Below are 19,189 nucleotides of genomic sequence, written 5' to 3'. Positions count from 1 at the left end.
GCAAGTCATTTAATTTCTCTGTGCATCAGTTACCTCATCTGTAACATGGGGGTTAAGACTGTGAGCCCCACCTGGAATAATAATAATGATGATGGCATTTATTAAGCTCTTACTATGTGCAAAGCACCATTCTAAGCACTGGGGTGGTTAAAAGGTGATCAGGTTGCCCCACGGGGGGCTCACAGTCTTAATCCCCATTTCACAGATGAGGTAACTGAGGCACAGAGAAGTTAAGTGACTTGCCCAAAGTCACACAGCTGACAATTGGCGGAACTGGGATGAGAAGCAGTGTGGCTCAGTGGAAAGAGCACGCGCTTTGGAGTCAGAGGTCATGGGTTCAAACTCTGGCTCTGCCAATTGTCAACTGTGTGACTTTGGGCAAGTCACTTAACTTTTCCTTGCCTCAATTACTTCATCTGTAAAATGGGGATTAATAATAATAAAAATAACAATAATGATGGCATTTATTAAGCGCTTACTATGTGCAAAGCACTGTTCTAAGCACTGGGGAGGTTACAAGGCGATCAGGTTGTCCCACGGGGGGCTCACAGTCTTAATCCCCATTTTACAGATGAGGGAACTGAGGCCCAGAGAAGTTAAGTGACTTGCCCAAAGTCACACAGCTGACAATTGGCAGAGCCTGGATTTGAACCCATGACCTCTGACTCCAAGCCCATGCTCTTTCCACTGAGCCACGTAGCTTCATGATTAAGACTGTGAGCCCCCACGTGGGACAACCTGATCGCCTTGTAACCTCCCCAGCGCTTAGAACACTGCTTTGCACATAGTAAGCACTTAATAAATGCCATTATTATTATTATTATTACTATTAATCTCTAACAACCTGAACAACCTGATAACCTTGTATCTTCCCCAGTGCTTAGAACAGTGCTTGGCACATAGTAAGTGCTTAACAAATACCATCATTATTATTCATTCATTTGTATCTATTGAGTGCTTACTGTGCGCAGAGCACTGTACTATGCGCTTAGAAAGTACAATTCAGCAAACAGACATCAATACAAATAAAAGGAATCAATATAAATAAATGGAATTATAGATAGATACATAAGTGCTGTGGGGTGAGGAGGGGAGGAAGGGGAATGCGGAAAGGAGTGACAGCTGACACAGGGACACAAGAGAGGGAGACAGACAGGGGGAATAATAATAATTAAGGTACTTAAGCGCTTACTACATACCAAGCACTGCTCTATGCGCTAGGGTACACGTTAATCAGGTTGGCCACAATCCCTGTCCCCCCACGGTGTTCACACCCAATCCCCATTTTATTCATTCATTCGTACTTATTGAGAGCTTACTGTATGCACAGCACTGTCGTGGTTAAGTACAATTCAGCAACAAAGAGGGACAATCCCTGCCCACAACAGGCTCACAGTCTAGAAGGGGGAGACAGACATTAAAACAAGCAAACAGGCATCAATACAAATATAACTTTAGATATATATATATACACACACACATCAAAACAAGTAAACAGGCATTAACAAATAGAACTATTGATATGCACATTTATACAAGTGCTGTGGGGCAGGGAGCTGGGGAAGAGCAAAGGGGAGTGAGTGGGGTGATGGGGCGGGGAAGGGTATCTGAGGAAAGGGGGGGCTTAATCAATCAATTGTATTTATTGAGCACTTACTGTGTGCAGAGCACTGCACTAAGCGCTTGGGAAGTACAAGTTGGCAACATATAGAGACAGTCCCTACCCAACAGTGGGCTCACAGTCTAAAAGGGGGAGACAGAGAACAAAACCAAACATACTAACAAAATAAAATAAATAGAATAAATATGTACAAGTAAAATAGAGTAATAAATATGTACAAACATATATACATATATACAGGTGCTGTGGGGAAGGGAAGGAGGTAAGATGGGGGGATGGAGGGGGGGACGAGGGGGAGAGGAAGGAAGGGGCTCAGTCTGGGAAGGCCTCCTGGAGGAGGTGAGCTCTCAGTAGGGCCTTGGCTCAGGGGGTCTTAGTCTGGGAAGGCCTCCTGAAGGAGTGAGGCTTCAGTAGGGCTTTGAAGGGGGCGCGGTGGGAGGGGGGGAGTGTGATTGGCAATGAGAGATTTTACAGATGAGAGAACTGAGGCAGAGAACAGGGAAGTGACTGGCCCAAGGTCCCATGGCAGACGAGTGGCAGAGGGGGATTAGAAGGCAGGTCCTTCTGACTAGCAGGCCCGGGCTCTGACTACTAGGCAACGCTGCTTCAGAGATTGGGGGGGGTGGGGGGGGGTGCACTGACCTGAGTGGCACCGCCCCCACCCCGACAGTAATAATAATGATGGTATTTTTTAAGCCCTTACTATGGGCCAAGGTAATCGGGTTGTCCCACATGGGGCTCACAGTTTCAGTCCCCATTTTACAGATGAGGTTAATAGAGTCAAGCACTTAGTACAGTGTTCTTCACACAGTAAGCACTCAATAAATAAGATTGAATGAATGAATAAGGTAACTGAGGTACAGAGAAGTGACTTGCCCAAAGTCACACAGCTGACAAGTGGATTAGAAAGCTCACCTCTTCCAGAAGGCCTTCCCAGACTGAGGCCCCTTTTCCTCTGCTCCTCCTCCCCTCCCCATCGACCCGATTCCCTCCCTCTGCTCTACCCCCTAACCACCCCACAGCACTGCTGCAGTTGTACATATTTATTATTCTATTTATTTTATTACATGCATATATCTATAATTCTTTTGATTTATATTGACGCTATTGATGCCTCTCTACTTGTTTTGTTGTCCGTCTCCCCGCTTCTAGACTGTGAGCCCGTTGTTGGGCAGGGGTTGCCTCTCTTTTTTTCGCCGAATTGTACTTTCCGAGGGCTTAGTACAGTGCTCTGCACACAGACAGAGAAGCAGCGTGGCTGACTGACAAGAGCCCGGGCTTGGGAGTGGGTTCCAATCTCGGCTTCGCCACTTTCATTCAATCGCATTTATTGAGCGCTTACTGTGTTCAGAGCACTGTACTAAGCGATTGGGAAGTACAAGTTGGCAACATATAAAGACGGTCCCTACCCAACAGCGGGCTCACAGTCTAGAAGGGGGAGACAGACGACAAAACATATTAACAAAATAAAATAAGTAGAATATGTACATGTAAAATAGAGTAATAAATATGTACAAACATATATACATAGTGACTTGAATATAAATAGCACACCCCTCTAAATGTTTATCACAACCAAAAATTTGGTAACCCAGTTTTCTGGATATGCATATGCTAGGTATCTAAGCATGGGGGCTTTCCTTTTTTCAGAGCAGTAGTTGCCCAAAATCAATGGTATTTATAATAATAAGAATGGCATGTATTAAGTGGTTACTATGTGCCCAGCACTGTTATAAGCGCTTGGGAGGATACAAGATAACCAGGTTGTAGTACCACGTGGGGCTCACAGTCTTAATATCCATTTTACAGATGAGATAACAGGCAGAGAGATGTTAAGTGACTTGTCCAAAGTCACACAGCTGACAAGTGGCGGAGCTGGGATTTGAACCCATGACCTCTGACTCCAAACCCGTGCTCTTTCCACTGAGCCACGCTGCTTCCCCTAATTGAGTACGACTGTGCAGAGGTCTATACTAAGCTCTAGGAGAGAACAATATAACAGAGTTGGTAGACACAAGCATAAAATCTAGAGATGAGTTTACAGTCTAGAGAGCAGCTTACCGTCTACCCTAAATTTGAAACTCCTGGTGCTCCCCTATTGCCCCTGCAGTGGCATTAGGATCATTTGAGATGAGTTTGTTCAATCTCAGGGACATAATTTAGTTTCCTCAAAGGGCTGGAGAGCTGTGTGACCTAGTGGAAAGAGCACAGGCCCGGGAGTCAGAAGGACCTGGGTTCCAATCCCGGCTCCGTCACCTTCCCGATGTGTGACCTTGGGCAAATCACTCAACCACTCCGTGCCTCAGCAATGACATCTGCAAAATGGGGATCAAGACTGCGAACCCCGTGCGGGTCAGGTAACTGTGTCCAACCTGATTTGCTTGTATCTATCCCAGTGCTTAGTAGAGTGCCCGGCATATAATATGTGCTTAACAAATAATAATAATAATAATAATAATAATAATAATAATGGCATTTATTAAGCACTTACTATGTGCAAAGCACTGTTCTAAGCGCTGGGGGGGGGGGGTGGCGGGTACAAGGTAATCAGGTTGTCCCATGCGGGGCTCACAGGCTTCATCCCCATTTTACAGATGAGGGAACTGAGGCCCGGAGAAGTGGAGTGACTTGCCCAAAGTCACACAGCTGACAATTGGCGGGGCTGGGATATGACCCCATGACCTCTGACTCCAAAGCCCGGGCTCTGTCCACTAGACCACGCTGCTTCTCCATTTAAAAAAAAGATGTGTGACTTTGGGCAGGTCACTTCACTTCTCTGTGCCTCAGTGACCTCATCTGGAAATGGGGATTAAGATTGTGAGCCCCGCGTGGGACAACCTGATCACCTTGTATTCCCCCAGCGCTTAGAACAGTGCTTTGCACATAGTAAGCACTTAACAAATCCCATCATCATCATTCTCTGGGCCTCAGTTCCCTCATCTGGAAAATGGGGATTAATCAATCAATCGTATTTATTGAGCGCTTACTGTGTGCAGAGCACTGTACTAAGCGCTTGGGAAGTACAAGTTGGCAACATATAGAGACAGTCCCTACCCAACAGTGGGCTCACAGTCTAGATTAAGGCTGTGAGCCCCAAGTAGGACCATCTGATTACCTTGTATCTACGTCAGCGCTTAAGAAATACCATCATTAATATTAGTACTGGTAAGCGCTCAATAAATACGACTGAATGAATGAAGGAGTGAACCCCCGACCTCCTTAGTACAGTGCTCTGCACACAGTAATCAATCAATCAATCGTATTTATTGAGCGCTTACTGTGTGCAGAGCACTGTACTAAGCGCTTGGGAAGTCCAAGTTGGCAACATATAGAGACAGTCCCTACCCAACAGTGGGCTCACAGTCTCAAAGGGGGAGACAGAGAACAAAACCAAACATACTAACAAAATAAAATAAATAGAATAGATATGTACAAGTAAAATAGAGTAATAAATATGTACAAACATATATCAATCATATTTATTGAGCGCTTACTGTGTGCAGAGCACTGTACTAAGCGCTTGGGAAGTACAAGTTGGCAACATATAGAGACAGTCCCTACCCAATAGTGGGCTCACAGTCTAAAAGGGGGAGACAGAGAACAAAACCAAACATACTAACACAATAAAATAAATAGAATAGATATGTACAAGTAAATTAGAGTAATAAATATGTACAAACATATATACAGGTGCTGTGGGGAAGCGTTTAACAGGTACCACAATTATTAATACGATTACTAGTACATCCACACAGCCCACCACTCTTCCTACTTCCAAAGCCTTTCTTAAAATCACCTCCTCAACCAAGAGGTGCTACCCAATTAAGCTACCCAAGTAAGCGCTCAATAAATACGACTGAATTGAATGAGTGCCTTCCAAGCCCGGGCTCTTTCCACTAGAGTTTAACAAACGCCACCAGTATCAGAGAAGCAGCGTGGCTCAGTGGAAAGAGCCCGGGCTTTGGAGTCAGAGGTCATGGGTTCGAATCCTGGCTACCCCACAAGCCCGCTGCGTGACATTGGGCAAGTCACTTCACTTCTCTGAGCCTCAGTTACCTCATCTGTTAAAACGGGGGTTAAGACTGTGAGCCCCACGGGGGACAACTTGATCATCATCATCATCATCATCAATCGTATTTATTGAGCGCTTACTGTGTGCAGAGCACTGCACTAAGCGCTTGGGAAGTACAAATTGGCATCATATAGAGACAGTCCCGACCCAACAGTGGGCTCACGGTCTAAAAGGGGGAGACAGAGAACAAAACCAAACATACTAACAAAATAAAATAAATAGAATAGATATGTACAAGTAAAATAGAGTAATAAATATGGACAAACATATATACAGGTACTGTGAGGAAGGGAAGGAGATAAAATGGGGGGGATGGAGAGGGGGACGAGGGGTATCCCCCCCAGCGCTTAGAACAGTGCTTTGCACATAGTAAGCGCTTAACAAATGTCTTCATGATTATTATTATGATGATTAAGATGATTATTACCCGCCCCTCACCTGCGGCCGACGGCTCCTTGCCCTGAGGACTGTGTGGAAAAGTGAGGGCGGCCCCGCCGCCTTCCCATTCAAACGGTCCGCAGGCCCCGCCCACCTAACCACGTGCGCCTCAACGCTGGATGCTTCCGCCGCCCTCGGCGCCCTTGCCCCCGCCCCTGGGACTCCCCCCCCGCCACGGAGACCCCCTCCTCCGGGGGCCCTCCGCCGCCCGCCGCCCGCCGCAAACTCCACAGTCCCGGGGGCGGGAGCGCCGGCGGGGGCGGTGGGCCCGGCCTGGCAGGGACTACTTCCCGAGCCATGCGCGGAGCGATCTTGCGACCTGGTCGGCCGCTGCGAACTTCGAAATCTAGTCAACGACCGCCGCGTGACGCGCCTCGCCTCTACCCAATCAGCGGCGCCGATGGGAGGCCGTTTCCGTCCCCGCGCCGTTCGCTCCCCCTCCCCTCGCGGCAGGCCGTCGCTCCATGCAAATGAGAGCCCCAGACCGCCGCGCGATTGGTGGGGCTCGCGGTCGCGTCATCCCGCGGCCTCCGCCCCCACCCCCGAGTTCCCCCCTTTCCCGGCGGTGATTGGTCCCAGCGCGGCCCGTCCTCGCGGCGATTGGCGGGGGCGGCCGCCCATCATGGGGGCTCCGGGGGAAAGCGGGGTGAAGGTGGAGGTGGGGGTAGAGGCGGGGCAGGCGGAGGGAGGGGAGCGTCGCCGGGCGGGCGGGCGCAGCGCGCTATGAGGCGAGTCACCCTGTTTCTTAATGGCAGCCCCAAGAACGGGAAGGTAAGTGGGGCGGGAACGGGCCGGGGACGGGGGATCGGGACTAGAGGGGAGGAGGGGGCGGGAGGATAAGGGGGCCAGGGGAGGAAGGGGTCGTGGGGGGATATCGGGGCGCGAGAGGCGGTGGGGTCGTGGTACAGTGATCTGCCCACAGCAATCAATCAATCAATCATATTTATTGAGCGCTTACTATGTGCAGAGCACTGTACTAAGCGCTTGGGAAGTACAAATTGGCAACATAGAGAGACAGTCCCTACCCAACATTGGGCTCACAGTCTAAAAGGGGGAGACAGAGAGAAAAAAAAATACTAACAAAATAAATAGAATAGATATGTACAAGTAAAATAAATAAATAAATAGAGTAATAAATCTGTACAAACATATATACAGGAGCTGTGGGGAAGGGAAGGAGGTAAGATGGGGGAGACGGAGAGGGGGACGAGGGGGAGAGGAAGGAAGGGGCTCAGTCTGGGAAGGCCTCCTGGAGGAGGTGAGGTCTCAGCAGGGCCTTGAAGGGAGGAAGAGAGCTAGCTTGGCGGATGGGCAGACGGATTGGGGGCATTCCAGGCCCGGGGGAGGAGGTGGGCCGGGGGTCGATGGCGGGACAGGCGAGGGCGAGCAAGCGCTCGATAAATACGACTGATTGAATGAATGAGTGAATAAGGCGCTAGAGGGGAGGAAGGGTCATTCAGTCATTCGATCGTATTTACTGAGCGCTTACTGTGTGCAAAGCACTGGTCATTCAGTCGTATTTATTGAGCGCTTACTGTGTGCAGAGCACTGGACTGAGCGCTCGGGAAGGACAAGCCGGTAACAGAGACGGTCCCTACCCAGCAAATAATAATAATGATGATGATGGCATTTGTTAAGCACTTACTTTGTGCAAAGCACTGTTCTAAGCGCTGGGGAGGGGAAACAAGGTAATGAGGTTGTCCCATGTGAGCCCACTGTTGGGTAGGGACTGTCTCTATATGTTGCCAATTTGTACTTCCCAAGCGCTTAGTACAGTGCTCTGCACATAATAAGCGCTCAATAAATACGATTGATGATGATGATGGGGCTCACAGTCTTCATCCCCATTTTCCAGATGAGGTAACTGAGGCTCAGAGAAGTTAAGTGACTGGCCCAAGGTCACGCAGCAAACTTGTGGCGGAGCCGGGATTCGAACCCACGACCTCTGACTCCAAAGCCCGGGCTCTTTCCACTGAGCCACGCTGCTTCTGAGCAAAGGGCGCATGGTCTAGAAGGGGGAAACAGACAACAAAACAAAACATGGAGACAGGTGTCAGAATCGTCAGAGCCAATAGAATTATGGCTGTATGCACATCATTAACAAAATATATAGACTAGTAAATATGAACAAGTAAAATAAAGTAATAAATCTGTACAGATCTATACAAGGGCTGTGGGGAGGGGAAAGAGGTAGGGCGGGGGGGTGGAGAGGAAGGAGGGGGCTCAGTCTGGGAAGGCCTCCTGGAGGAGGTGAGCTCTCAGTGGGGCTTTGGAGGGAGGAAGAGAGCCGAGCTAGTTTGGGTCGTGTCGGGGCGAGAGGGTAGAGGGATTGTGGGGGAATCCGGGCGAGGAGCGAGAGCGGCTCTCCGGGCCCAAAGACGGGCTGACCTGGCGGGGGCCATGGCACCGGGCTTGGGCCCGAGGGTAAGTTCACTGTGGGCACAGAACGCCGAATGAACGTGTCTTTCAACTCTATTGTATGGTTCTCTCCCAAGCGCTTATTGTAATAATAGTGGTCCTTGCTAAGCGCTTACCATGTGCCGAGCACTGTTCTAAGCGCTGGGGTAGATACAAGGTAATCAGGTTGCCCCACGTGGGGCTCACAGTCTTAATCCCCATTTAACAGATGAGCGAACTGAGGCCCAGAGAAGTTAAGTGACTTGGCCAGAGTCACACAGCCGACAAGTGGCAGAGTCGGAATTCGAACCCATGACTTCTGACTCCCCAAGCCTGGGCGAATTTCAACTAAGCCACTCTGCTACCGTGTGTAGTGTTGTGCACACGATAAGTGCTCAGTCAGTACCGGGGGGGTGGGGGGGGTGCACGTCCATCACCCTGGGGGCAACCTTCCATCCCCCCACCTCCACCTCCCTGAAACCCCGCCCGCCCGCCTCAGTGCTCGCCCAGCCTTGATTGAATGGGTTATGGGTGGCCTGGAACCAGCTCGAAGGTGGGCAGGACAACCCCCAAGTGGGCAGAAACATGTTAAAAGACTGTGTGATAAAATATGTTTCCAGGGATAAAGCAACACTTACTCAACTGACTTTTTTGGGCGGAAGTTGGTTTTGTCTGTGCCTGTCCAAAATAAATTTCTAATATTCAGTTAATGGGTAGAAGCAGCCGGGTAGCATCTGGATGTACTACAGAGAAGCCGAGTGAGGAAATGCTTGGATTGAGAGTCCCATGTGGGACAGGGGCTGTGTCCCACCAAATTAACTTGCATGTGCGTAATCGATATTGTTATTAATGAGCACTTACTGTGCTTTACTAAGTGCTTGCGAGTGTACATCAGAGTTGTTAGACATGTTCTGTGCCCACAAGGAACTTACAGTCTAAAGGGGAAGGCAGACATTAAAATGAATTACGGATATGGACATAAGTGCTGTGGGACTGACGATGGGGTGACTATCAAATACTAAAAGGGTACAGCTCCAAGTGCAAAGGTTGCAGAGAAAGGACAGCCAGTAGGGGAAATGAGAGTCCATTCAGGGAAGGCCTCTTGGAGAGGTGTGATTTTAATAAGGCTTTGAAGTTGGGAAGAGTGGTTGTCTGTCTAATATGAAAGAAGAGGGAGTTTGAGGGCAGAGGGAGGATGTGAGCAAGGGTTGGCAGTGAGACAGATGAGGTCATGGTATAGTGAGTAGGTTGGCATTTGGAGCGGGAGAGCTGGTTGAGAACTTTAAAACTGATGGTAAGGAGTTTCTGTTTGCAGGGAACCTGTCTACCAACTCCATATTGTAATAATAATTGTGGTGTTTGTTCAGTGCTTATGATGAGCCAAGCACTCACTAAGCGCTGGGATAGATATAAACGAATCAAGTCCCACACTGGGCTCACAATCTAAATAGCAGAGAGAGTGGTTATTGAATCCCCATTTTGCAGTTGAGGGAACTGAGGCACAGAGAAGTTAAGTGACTTGCTCAGAGTCACACAGTGGATAAGTGGCAGAGCCAGGATTAGAACCTTGGTCCTCTGACTCCCAAGCCCATGATCTTTCAAACAATCAATCAGTCAATCATTTGTATTTATCGAGTGCTTCCTTTGTGCAGAGCACTGTACTAGGCACTTGGGAGAGTACAGTTTAGCAGAATTAGCAGGCACGCTCCATGCCTATAACATGCTTACGGTCTAGAGATGTGTGAAGATAGAAGTTGATCAATTAGTTGTATTTATTGAGCGCATACTGTGTGCAGAGCACTGTTCTCAGTGCTTGGGAGAGTACAGTACAACAGAGTTGGTAAACATGTACCCTGTCCACAGGGAGCTTACGGTCTAGAGGAGAAGACGTATAAGTAAATAAATTACAGGTATGTTCAGAAGTGCTGAGGGCGGGGTTCATATCAAGCGCTCAAAGGATACAGATCCAAGTGCAAGGGCAATGCAGAATGGAGAGGGGGGTCACCAAAGTGACAGGATTTGGAGACAGATTGAATATGTGGTTTGGTGAAGTAGCATGGCCTAGTGGCTAGAGCCTGGGCCTGGGAGTCAGAAAGACCTGGGTTCTAATCCCCACTCCACCACTTGTCTGCTGTGTGACCTTGGGCAAGTCCCTTAATTTCTCTGTGCCTCGGTTACCTCAACTGTAAAATGAGGATTAAGGCTGTGCACCCTTTTAGACTGTGAGCCCACTGTTGGGTAGGGACTGTCTCTATATGTTGCCAATTTGTACTTCCCAAGCGCTTAGTACAGTGCTCTGCACATAGTAAGCGCTCAATAAATACGATTGATGATGATGATGACGTGGGGTATGGCCTGTGTCCAACCTGATGACTTTGTATTTACCCCAGCACATAGAATAGTGCACAGCACATAGTAAGTACCTAACAAATACCATAAAAACAGAGCGAGAGAGACGAGTTGAGGACAATTCCAAGGTTACAGGCTTGCGAGACAGGGAGGGTGGTGATACATAGTAAAGTCAGGGGCAGGACAGGGTGTGGGTGGGAAGATGAGGAGTTCCATTTGGGTATTATCATAAGTATTAAATAGGGGCTTTTCAACTCAGCCTCAAAGGCACTGGTGGGGCAGGTTCTTTTCTGGTAGATGAAAGCTGACCACTAACCTCCTGAAGGGCTTCTGAGATTTGCACCACAGTTTCTCCAAGTTATGTATAGTAGATTCTCCCAATTAATATCAATGAGTCATATTTTTAAGTGCTTATTGTGTGCAGAGCTAGGAACTAACCGCTTGGAAGAGTATACTACAACAGAGATGGTTGACACGTTCCTTGCCCACAGTGAACTAATAGTCTAGAAGCAGAAGACATACGTTAATATTAATATAAATAAATAATTTATAATATAAAATGTAAAGATATGTGCTTAAGTGCTGTGCTATTGGGGGTGGGGCCAATATCAAATGCCCAGAGGTCATAGATCCAAGTGCATAGACAACGCAGAGGGGAGAGCGAGCCAGGGAAAAGAGAAGCAGCGTGGTGTAGTGGGTAGAGCACGGGCCTGGAAGTCAGAAGGTCATGGGTTCTAATCCCAGCTCCGCCACACGTCTGCTGTGTGACCTTGGGCAAGTCACTTCACCTCTCTGTACCTCAGTTTTTTCATCTGCAAAATGGGGGTCAAGACCGTGAGCCCCACATGGGACAGGGACCGTGTCCAACCTGATTTGCTTCTATCCAACCCAGTGCTTAGTACAGTGCCTGGCACATAGTAAGCGCTTAATAAATACCATAATAATAACAAAAAATAATAAAAGAAGGCTTAATTGGGGAAGACCTTGGAGGCTTCCCATTTTACCTTGTCACACTACACTCTTTGTTTCTCTCAAGTTAACCTACTAACTGTGCCTTGATCTCATCTCTAGAGAAGCAGCGTGGCCTAGTGGAAAGAGCCTGGGCTTGGGAGTCAGAGGCCATGGGTTCTAATCCCGGCTATGCCACTTATCAGCTGTGTGACTTTGGGCAAGTCGCTTCACTTCTCTGTGCCTCAGTTACTTCATCTGTAAAATGAGGATTAAGACTGTGAGCCCCAGGTGGGACAACCTGATGACCGTGTATCTACCCCAGTGCTTAGAACAGTGCTTGGCACGTAGTAAGCGCTTAACAAATACTATTATTATTACTATTATTATTATTATTATTATCTCTAGAGAAGCATCATGGCCTAGTGGATAGAGCACGGGCCTGGGAGTCAGAAGGTCATGGGTTCTAATCCCGGCTCTGCTGCATGTCTGCTGTGTGACCTTGGGCAAGTCACTTGACTTCTCTGGGCCTCAGTTACCTCATCTGTAAAATGGGGATTGAAACTGTGAGGCTCTTATGGGACAGGGATTGTGTCCAACCTGATTTGCTTGAGGCCACACCAGTGCCTAGTACAGTACTTGGCACATAGTAAGCACTTAACAAATACCACAATTATTATTATTAATTATTATTATTATATCTCCAGCCTCTTGCTCCCATCCTTCCTCCTGCCTGGAACTCCCTTCCCATCTCCTTCAGGAGACCTTCCCCGATTTCTTTTTCTTCTCCCAAGGGCGTACACTCCCAAACACCACCTCCGCACTTAGTAATAACTGTAGTATTTGTTAAGTGCTTACTATGTGCCAGGCACTGTACTAAGCCCTGGGGTGGATATAAGCAAATCGGGTTGGACACAGTCCCTGTGCCACTGGGGCTCACAGTCTCAATTCCCATTTTACAGATGAGGGAACTGAGGCCCAGAGAAGTGAAGTGACTTGCCCAAGGTCACCCAGCAGATAAGTGATGGAGCTGGGATTAGAACCCATTAGCTGTGCTCTATCCACTGCGCCATGCTGCTACTGCACCACTTAGGCCCTTACACCCACCTGTAAGTACTCCCAAAAATAGTGACCCTCTGAACACTTACACTCCTCCATATCAATTTCTCCTTTCTCAGTCAATCAATCAGTGGTATTTAATGGGCACTTACTATGCGCAGAGCACTGTGCTAAGCGTTTGGGAGAGTGCAACACAGCAATAAAACAGACACATTCCCTGTTCACAGTGATCTTATGTCTGTCTCCCTCACTAGGTCTAGCTCCTTGAGGGCCGAAATTGTGTCTTCTAACTCTGTTCATTCAATCGTATTTATTGAACGCTTACTGTGTGCAGAGCATTGTACTAAGCGTTTGGGAAGTACAAGTTGGCAACACATAGAGACGGTCCCTACCCAACAGTGGGCTCACAGTCTAGAAGACTCTGTTGTACTCTACCAACTACTTAGTACAGTGCTCTACTCCCGGTAGGTGCTCAGTAAATACTATCAATTGATAGATCCCTCCTACTTGCTGTATGAGCCCCATGAAGAACCTGATTGTCTTGTATCTACCTCAGCACTTCGAACAGTGCTTGGCATACAGTAGGCGCTGAACAAATACCACAGTTACTGTTATTATTATTGATTAATTGATTGAGGTCTCCCTAAGCTAGTTTTCACTGCGGGTTAATCCTTCATTGGCAGGATTAGGGCGTGTTTTTTCCACGGTGGACATGGGTCTTGTGACAGTACAGTGTGACATTGGAAGAAGGGGATGTGGGATGTGTGTATGGAGGGGCATTGTACATCTGTGAGATCTGCGAGACGTGACCACTACATTACAAGAAAACCAGGTTTCAGTGAGAGATTTTAGGGAAATCAGTCAAGCCTACATGCCTCTTGATCATTCAGAATAATAATGATAATAGTGACATTTACAAAGCACCAGTTATGTGCCAGATTCTGGGGTAATAATAATAATGGTATTTGTTGAGTGCTTTCTGAGTGCCAGACACTATACTAAGTCCTGGGGTAGATACAAGGTAATAGGGTTGGACACAGTCCCTGTCCCTCATAGGGTTTACAATCTTAATCCCTATTTTACGGATTAGGTAACTGAGGCACAGAGAAGTGAGGTGACTTGCCCAAGGTCACACAGCAGACAAGTGTGGATTGTGGATTAGAACCCAGATCTTTGTGACTACCAGACCCGGGCTCTATCTACTAGACCGCTCTCCTTTGATTGGACCCAGGACCCTGCCCCTCAAAGGACTCACAGTGCCACTTTTTGTGCCCCTTTTACAGAGGAGGAAACTGGAGCCCAGAGAAGTTAAGATATTGTCCACTGTCACAGAGCAGCAGGTGACCTGCTGCCCAAACCCATGCACTTTCTACTAGGCCATGCTGCCTCTCTAAGAAAGTCAAGGAGTTCAGGGGGTATTTCAACTTCTAAAGTAATTCAGATCACTTGAATCAATCGGTCAGCTGTGTGCAAAGCACTATACTAAGCACTTGGGAGAGTACAATACAGCAGAATTAGCAGACACATTCCCTGCCCATAATGAGCTGTGAAGACATGTTTAAGATAAATGTGTACACTGGCGCTGGCCAGGCTTCATGAACTCAAGAGCCACAGACCAAAAACCAAGTAAGGTCAAAAGTCGCAGATCCAAAAAGGATCCCCTTAACCGGAATGGTGACAACGAGCAGGCTTTCCAGGGATGAAGGGGATGGGGGGACAAGGAGGCGGCTGTGTGGAGGCAGCGCAGGCAATCCCAGTCGACGGAGACGGGAGGCTTCACCTTTCTCTGTCCTGGGCCAGCTCGGGGGGGAGAGAGGAAGGGATTCGCCGCTGTAAGGGCTGGGCCATGGCATCCTGGTTTGACCATTTCGTCCACATGTACTCATAGGTGAATTTCCCGTCAGTGATGTTTCCTCTGAAGGACAGCTAGGGTGGAGATACAAACAAATCAGGTTGACACAGTTCCTGTCCCACCTGGGGCTCCCAGTCTCAATCCCCATTTTACAGATGAGGGAACTGAGGCTTAGAGAAGTGAAGTGAGTTGCCCAAGGTCACACAACAGACAAGTGGCAGAGGCGGGATTAGAACCCATGACCTTCTGACTCCCAGGCCCGTTCTTTATCCACTACACCATGCTGCTTATCTAGATAGGTAGATAGGTATGTATGTCTATCTATACAAAGATATAGTTATATGCACACATGCTGTTATTATCTGTGGGTGCATAACTGCTTTATCTTGGTGTGCCACTGAGTCCCCTGGAGCTCTATTCCTTGTCATCACACTAAGCAGGTCAGAACTCTTTCAGTGCTTTGATAGCAAGCACGAATTTATGAACTCTCACATGCCAAAACTACAGGAACATTTTTGCTTCAGAGAAAAGTACAATTTGCCAGTCAGAGTATATACCTCCTAACTGCCCCGACCACACAGAGGACTCTTTCTTGTCGGTGGTGTCAGTTGTTCTGGGGATGGAATGCCTTTCCTTCTTAGGGCGTCAGTCACGAGGAGAACCCTGGTTGCCCAAGGTGAATTATTCTGTTACTAGATGTGTGGCATGTGCTGCCACCGCAACTACTTCAACGCATCGTTCTGGAAACGGGGGAACCTATATATTCCGTGAGCCTTTTGTTCTTCCCGCTGCTGTATAATGTACCGTGCCTTTTCTGGAAAGTTGCCTAAAATAAAATGAATCATTGGTGTTCAGTGAACGCTTACTGGGCACAGAGCCCTATACTGAGCCCTGAAGAGCATTAACAGACAGCTAGCTAGCTACAGTTTAGAAAGGTTCAAAGTCAGTGCTCCCCAGCCCCTGCTTCCTCCCTGCCTTCAAAATATGGGAATGAGGTGACGAGAAATATGAAAATGGGTTACCTTGCCCTGGCTGGCCACTTACCGCTGGCTAAGCTGGCTACTTACTGCTTAGAGAAGCAGCATGGCTTAGTGGAAAGAGCACTGGCATGGGAGTCAGGACGTAGGTTCTAATCCAGGCTCTGCCACTTGTCTGCTGTGTAACCTTGGGCAACCTGCTGAACTTCTCTGTGCCTCAGTTACCTCATCTGTAAAATGGGGATAAAGACTGTGAGCCCCACGTGGGACAACCTTAGTAATGACCTTGTATCTACCCCCCATTTACTTAGAACAGTGCTTGGGACATAGTAAGCGCTTAACAAATACCATAATTATTATTATTACTATTATTCCTGTTCCATCGCAAAGGCACCCCTTGGGTTCCAGCTGTCTGGCAGCCCCTTTCTCTCGGGAAGTCTCAGGTCACCAAAGACTCTGGCCCTGAGTTGGTTTCCAAGTCTTTTCGGTTTCCCTTTTTTTAAAAAAATGTGACCACTTGGTCAGGTTAGGAACCGGGGAGGGGGAACTTGGACCCACCTTCGGAATAGAGACTATAATAATAATAATAACAATGGTATTTGTTAAGCGCTTACTGTGTGTCAAGCACTGTTCTAAGCACTTGGATAGATACAAGATAATTGGGTTGTTCCTTATGGGGCTCACAGTCTTTATCCCCATTTTACAGATGAGATAACTGAAGCACAGAAAAGTTAATAATAATGATGGTATTTTGTTAAGCACTTACTATGTGCCAAGCACTGTTCTAAGCGCTGGGGGAGATACAAGGTAACCAGGTTGTCCCACGTGGGGCTTACAGTCTTAATCCCCATTTTACAGATGAGGTAACTGAGGCACAGAGAAGCTAAGCGACTTGCCCAGAGTCACACAGCTGACAAGTGGCGGAGCCGGGCTTAGAACCCATGACCTCTGACTCCCAAGCCTGGGCTCTTTCCACTAAGCCCTGCCACGATCACACAACAGACAAGTGGCAGAGCCCATTCTAAATGGGTGCCCTTGTTCCAAGCAGTGGCCAGCAGATTGGAAAAGGCATACTGGGGCAGGGCAGGGTGAGGGGGGTGCCTAGGGGAGGTCAGGGTTTGCAGTGTGAATTAATAGAGTGTCAACAACTTTAGGGAATATTACATCTTTTCTGCCTGCCGCCTGTAGTCAGTGGTCCTCTGCCCAGTTTAATGGAGGACTCACTCTTAGATGTTGGATTCCTTTAAGGTCCTCGTGGACAGGGAATGTGTCTCATACTTCTGTTGTATTTTCCCAAGCGCTTAATACGGTACATTGCACCCAGTGGACATTCAATAAATATCATTACTACTACTTAGGTCTGCCAAACCCAGAGGCCCTAGGGCAGGGGGCGCATTGTAAGCGAATCAAAAAGATCCAGCCCTAGCCAAAACTTTTGTTTTTCCAAGCATTCAACTGGCTCGTAAACGTTTAAGCTAACATTTGGCCAAGTACAGCCTCCCATTAAATCAGCCGTATAAATGGTCTCTGGGTCTTGGGAGGCTGGCCAAGGGCATAAGTCAAACAAAGAACGCCAGTGCAGACTTGAGCTGGGTACACCGGGTTTGTCCCAGCCTTTTTTTCTCCTTTGCCTATGTGTGCACGGAACAAGAAACAATCTGGAAAAGCCATTCTGAAGAATGTTGACGTAGGCCCTGTGGCTCAGGAAGAGGGCAGAGAAGGAAAACGATTTTGTGGAATGGTAAATATCATTTCCATGTTCAACCCTATTGATGGGAGTGACAACTGCCAGACCCCCATACAGCAAAGTGGGGAGAAAAAAGAGCGGGAGACATTAATTCATTCAGTTGTATTTAATGACTGCTTATCTTGTGCAGAGCACTGTACTAAGCTCTTATCTTGTGCAGAGCACTGTACTAAGCTCTTGGGAGAGTAACAAACACATTCCCTACCTACAGTGAGCTTACGATCTAGAGATTCAATGGGCATGAGCAAGCAAGTGCAAGACAGAGCACTTAGGTGCAAAATCATGTAAGCTCTAGTTACAAGCTGTTATTCAGGATCCAGAAAAGGATCATTGGTGGCCATACCCTCGACCTCACACTGATGTGATGGCTAGCAGCTGCACAGCCAGAAAGCCCAAGGCATTGTTGGTGGCTGAGAGCCAGGGGGGTGGCGGGCAGGGAAAGAATAACCAGGAAAGTTTTAGAAAATCAAACCGGATGTTCCACCTCTGTTCTGCTGCCGTACGTCCTCCCCTGGAAACCCTAGGTTCTGGCTGCCAGGGCTCGGAGAGGACCGAACAATCTAGAGAAGGAACAATGAAGAGCTGCTGAAATGACACGTGGAAGCGGGGAGGTTTGACAAGCAGAGGAGGCTAAAGAGATTATGACTCTTTGGTCCAGAAAGAAGGTGGCTGAAAGGGGATGTGACTGAAGTTTACGGAATCACAAAGCATGAAAGGGGCAGATTCAAACCAGAAGGAAAACCTCCTTCACACAGCAGCAGGTGGTAAGCATATGGAAGTCATTATTACTGGAAGCTCTGCAGACAGCACACGGCACTAAGTTATGGAAGGGTTTGGGTAAATTCAGAGAAACATAATACAGCACGAACATGGAAAAACATATGGGGACAACCCTGACACAACAGGCATGCGAGCCCACCGACCCACACCCTGACAAGTTGGGGGCCCATACCCGAGGGAATCACACACCTAGCCCGCGGGCGCCCATGAGACCGAGAGGGAGAGGCAGAGGCCAAGAAAGGCAAGGGCCCAAGCCAAAAGACACAGATGGATTCTGTTTACAGACTGGCGACTTGCTCAGTTGTACTCGTTACTTGATCCAAGGAAGAGAGATTCCTCTCATGGGGTAAGAGTAAATGATTTTTCTGTAGAGTGGATGACTCCATTTTGTTCATTTTCCTGTTTTCTTTTTTCAGGTGGTTGCCGTTTATGGAACACTATCAGACCTACTCTCTGTAGCCAGCAATAAACTAGGAATAAAAGCCACTAGTGTGTACAATGGAAAAGGTGGCTTGATTGATGATATCGCTTTGATCAGGTAACTTGCTTGGTCAGTATTGCTGCCAGTTCATACTCTGTGGTTTCTCCAGCCATCCAACAGCTACTTAAGATAGGGATAATAAATTAAATGCTCAGGGGAGAATTGCCGCAAAGATCCGATGAAGAAGGAGGATTGATTTGGTGTGGTGTTCAATCTTTCACTGTCAGCCAGAAAGAAATAAAACCTCTGGGTATGCAACTTCACTTTGTTCAATCCAGACATGGAGTTTTATGCCATGAGGTTAAAGGAGATGATAGCAATTTTTCTGAGAATGATTTTCAAGGTGGTCCAAAAGTTACAGCCAACACCTGCTTTTGGAAGGACTATGATGTAGCTTTTGGAAGGGTTTTTTTGTTCCACTGACTCTTAAATTGTAACTTGGGATAGTTGGGCTGCACTCCTACCTAA

General features: G+C 47.7%; 2 protein-coding genes across 3 annotated transcripts in view; one reads left to right on the top strand and one right to left on the bottom strand.

Annotated features, from left to right (window-relative positions):
- CDCA2 (cell division cycle associated 2) overlaps positions 1–6,208 on the bottom strand; it is a 51,398-nt gene extending 45,190 nt beyond the window's left edge. The window contains exon 1 of the mRNA XM_038747418.1: positions 6,132–6,208. The gene's annotated coding sequence lies outside the window, so the exon portion shown is untranslated. The remainder of the gene's footprint in view (positions 1–6,131) is intronic.
- A 646-nt stretch (positions 6,209–6,854) lies between these two features.
- KCTD9 (potassium channel tetramerization domain containing 9) overlaps positions 6,855–19,189 on the top strand; it is a 32,671-nt gene continuing 20,336 nt past the window's right edge. The window contains exons 1-2 of one of the 2 annotated variants that reach the window (XM_038746703.1): positions 6,855–6,902; positions 18,657–18,778. In XM_038746703.1, coding sequence (XP_038602631.1) covers positions 6,855–6,902; positions 18,657–18,778 — 170 coding nt within the window. Of the gene's footprint in view, positions 6,903–17,399; positions 17,455–18,656; positions 18,779–19,189 lie in introns of those variants that run through there. The other variant, XM_038746704.1, reaches the window with a different exon arrangement.

The sequence above is a fragment of the Tachyglossus aculeatus genome, chromosome 5 (assembly GCF_015852505.1).
Source record: "Tachyglossus aculeatus isolate mTacAcu1 chromosome 5, mTacAcu1.pri, whole genome shotgun sequence".
NCBI lineage: Eukaryota > Metazoa > Chordata > Mammalia > Monotremata > Tachyglossidae > Tachyglossus > Tachyglossus aculeatus.
This window is presented reverse-complemented; position numbering and strand designations above follow the sequence as displayed.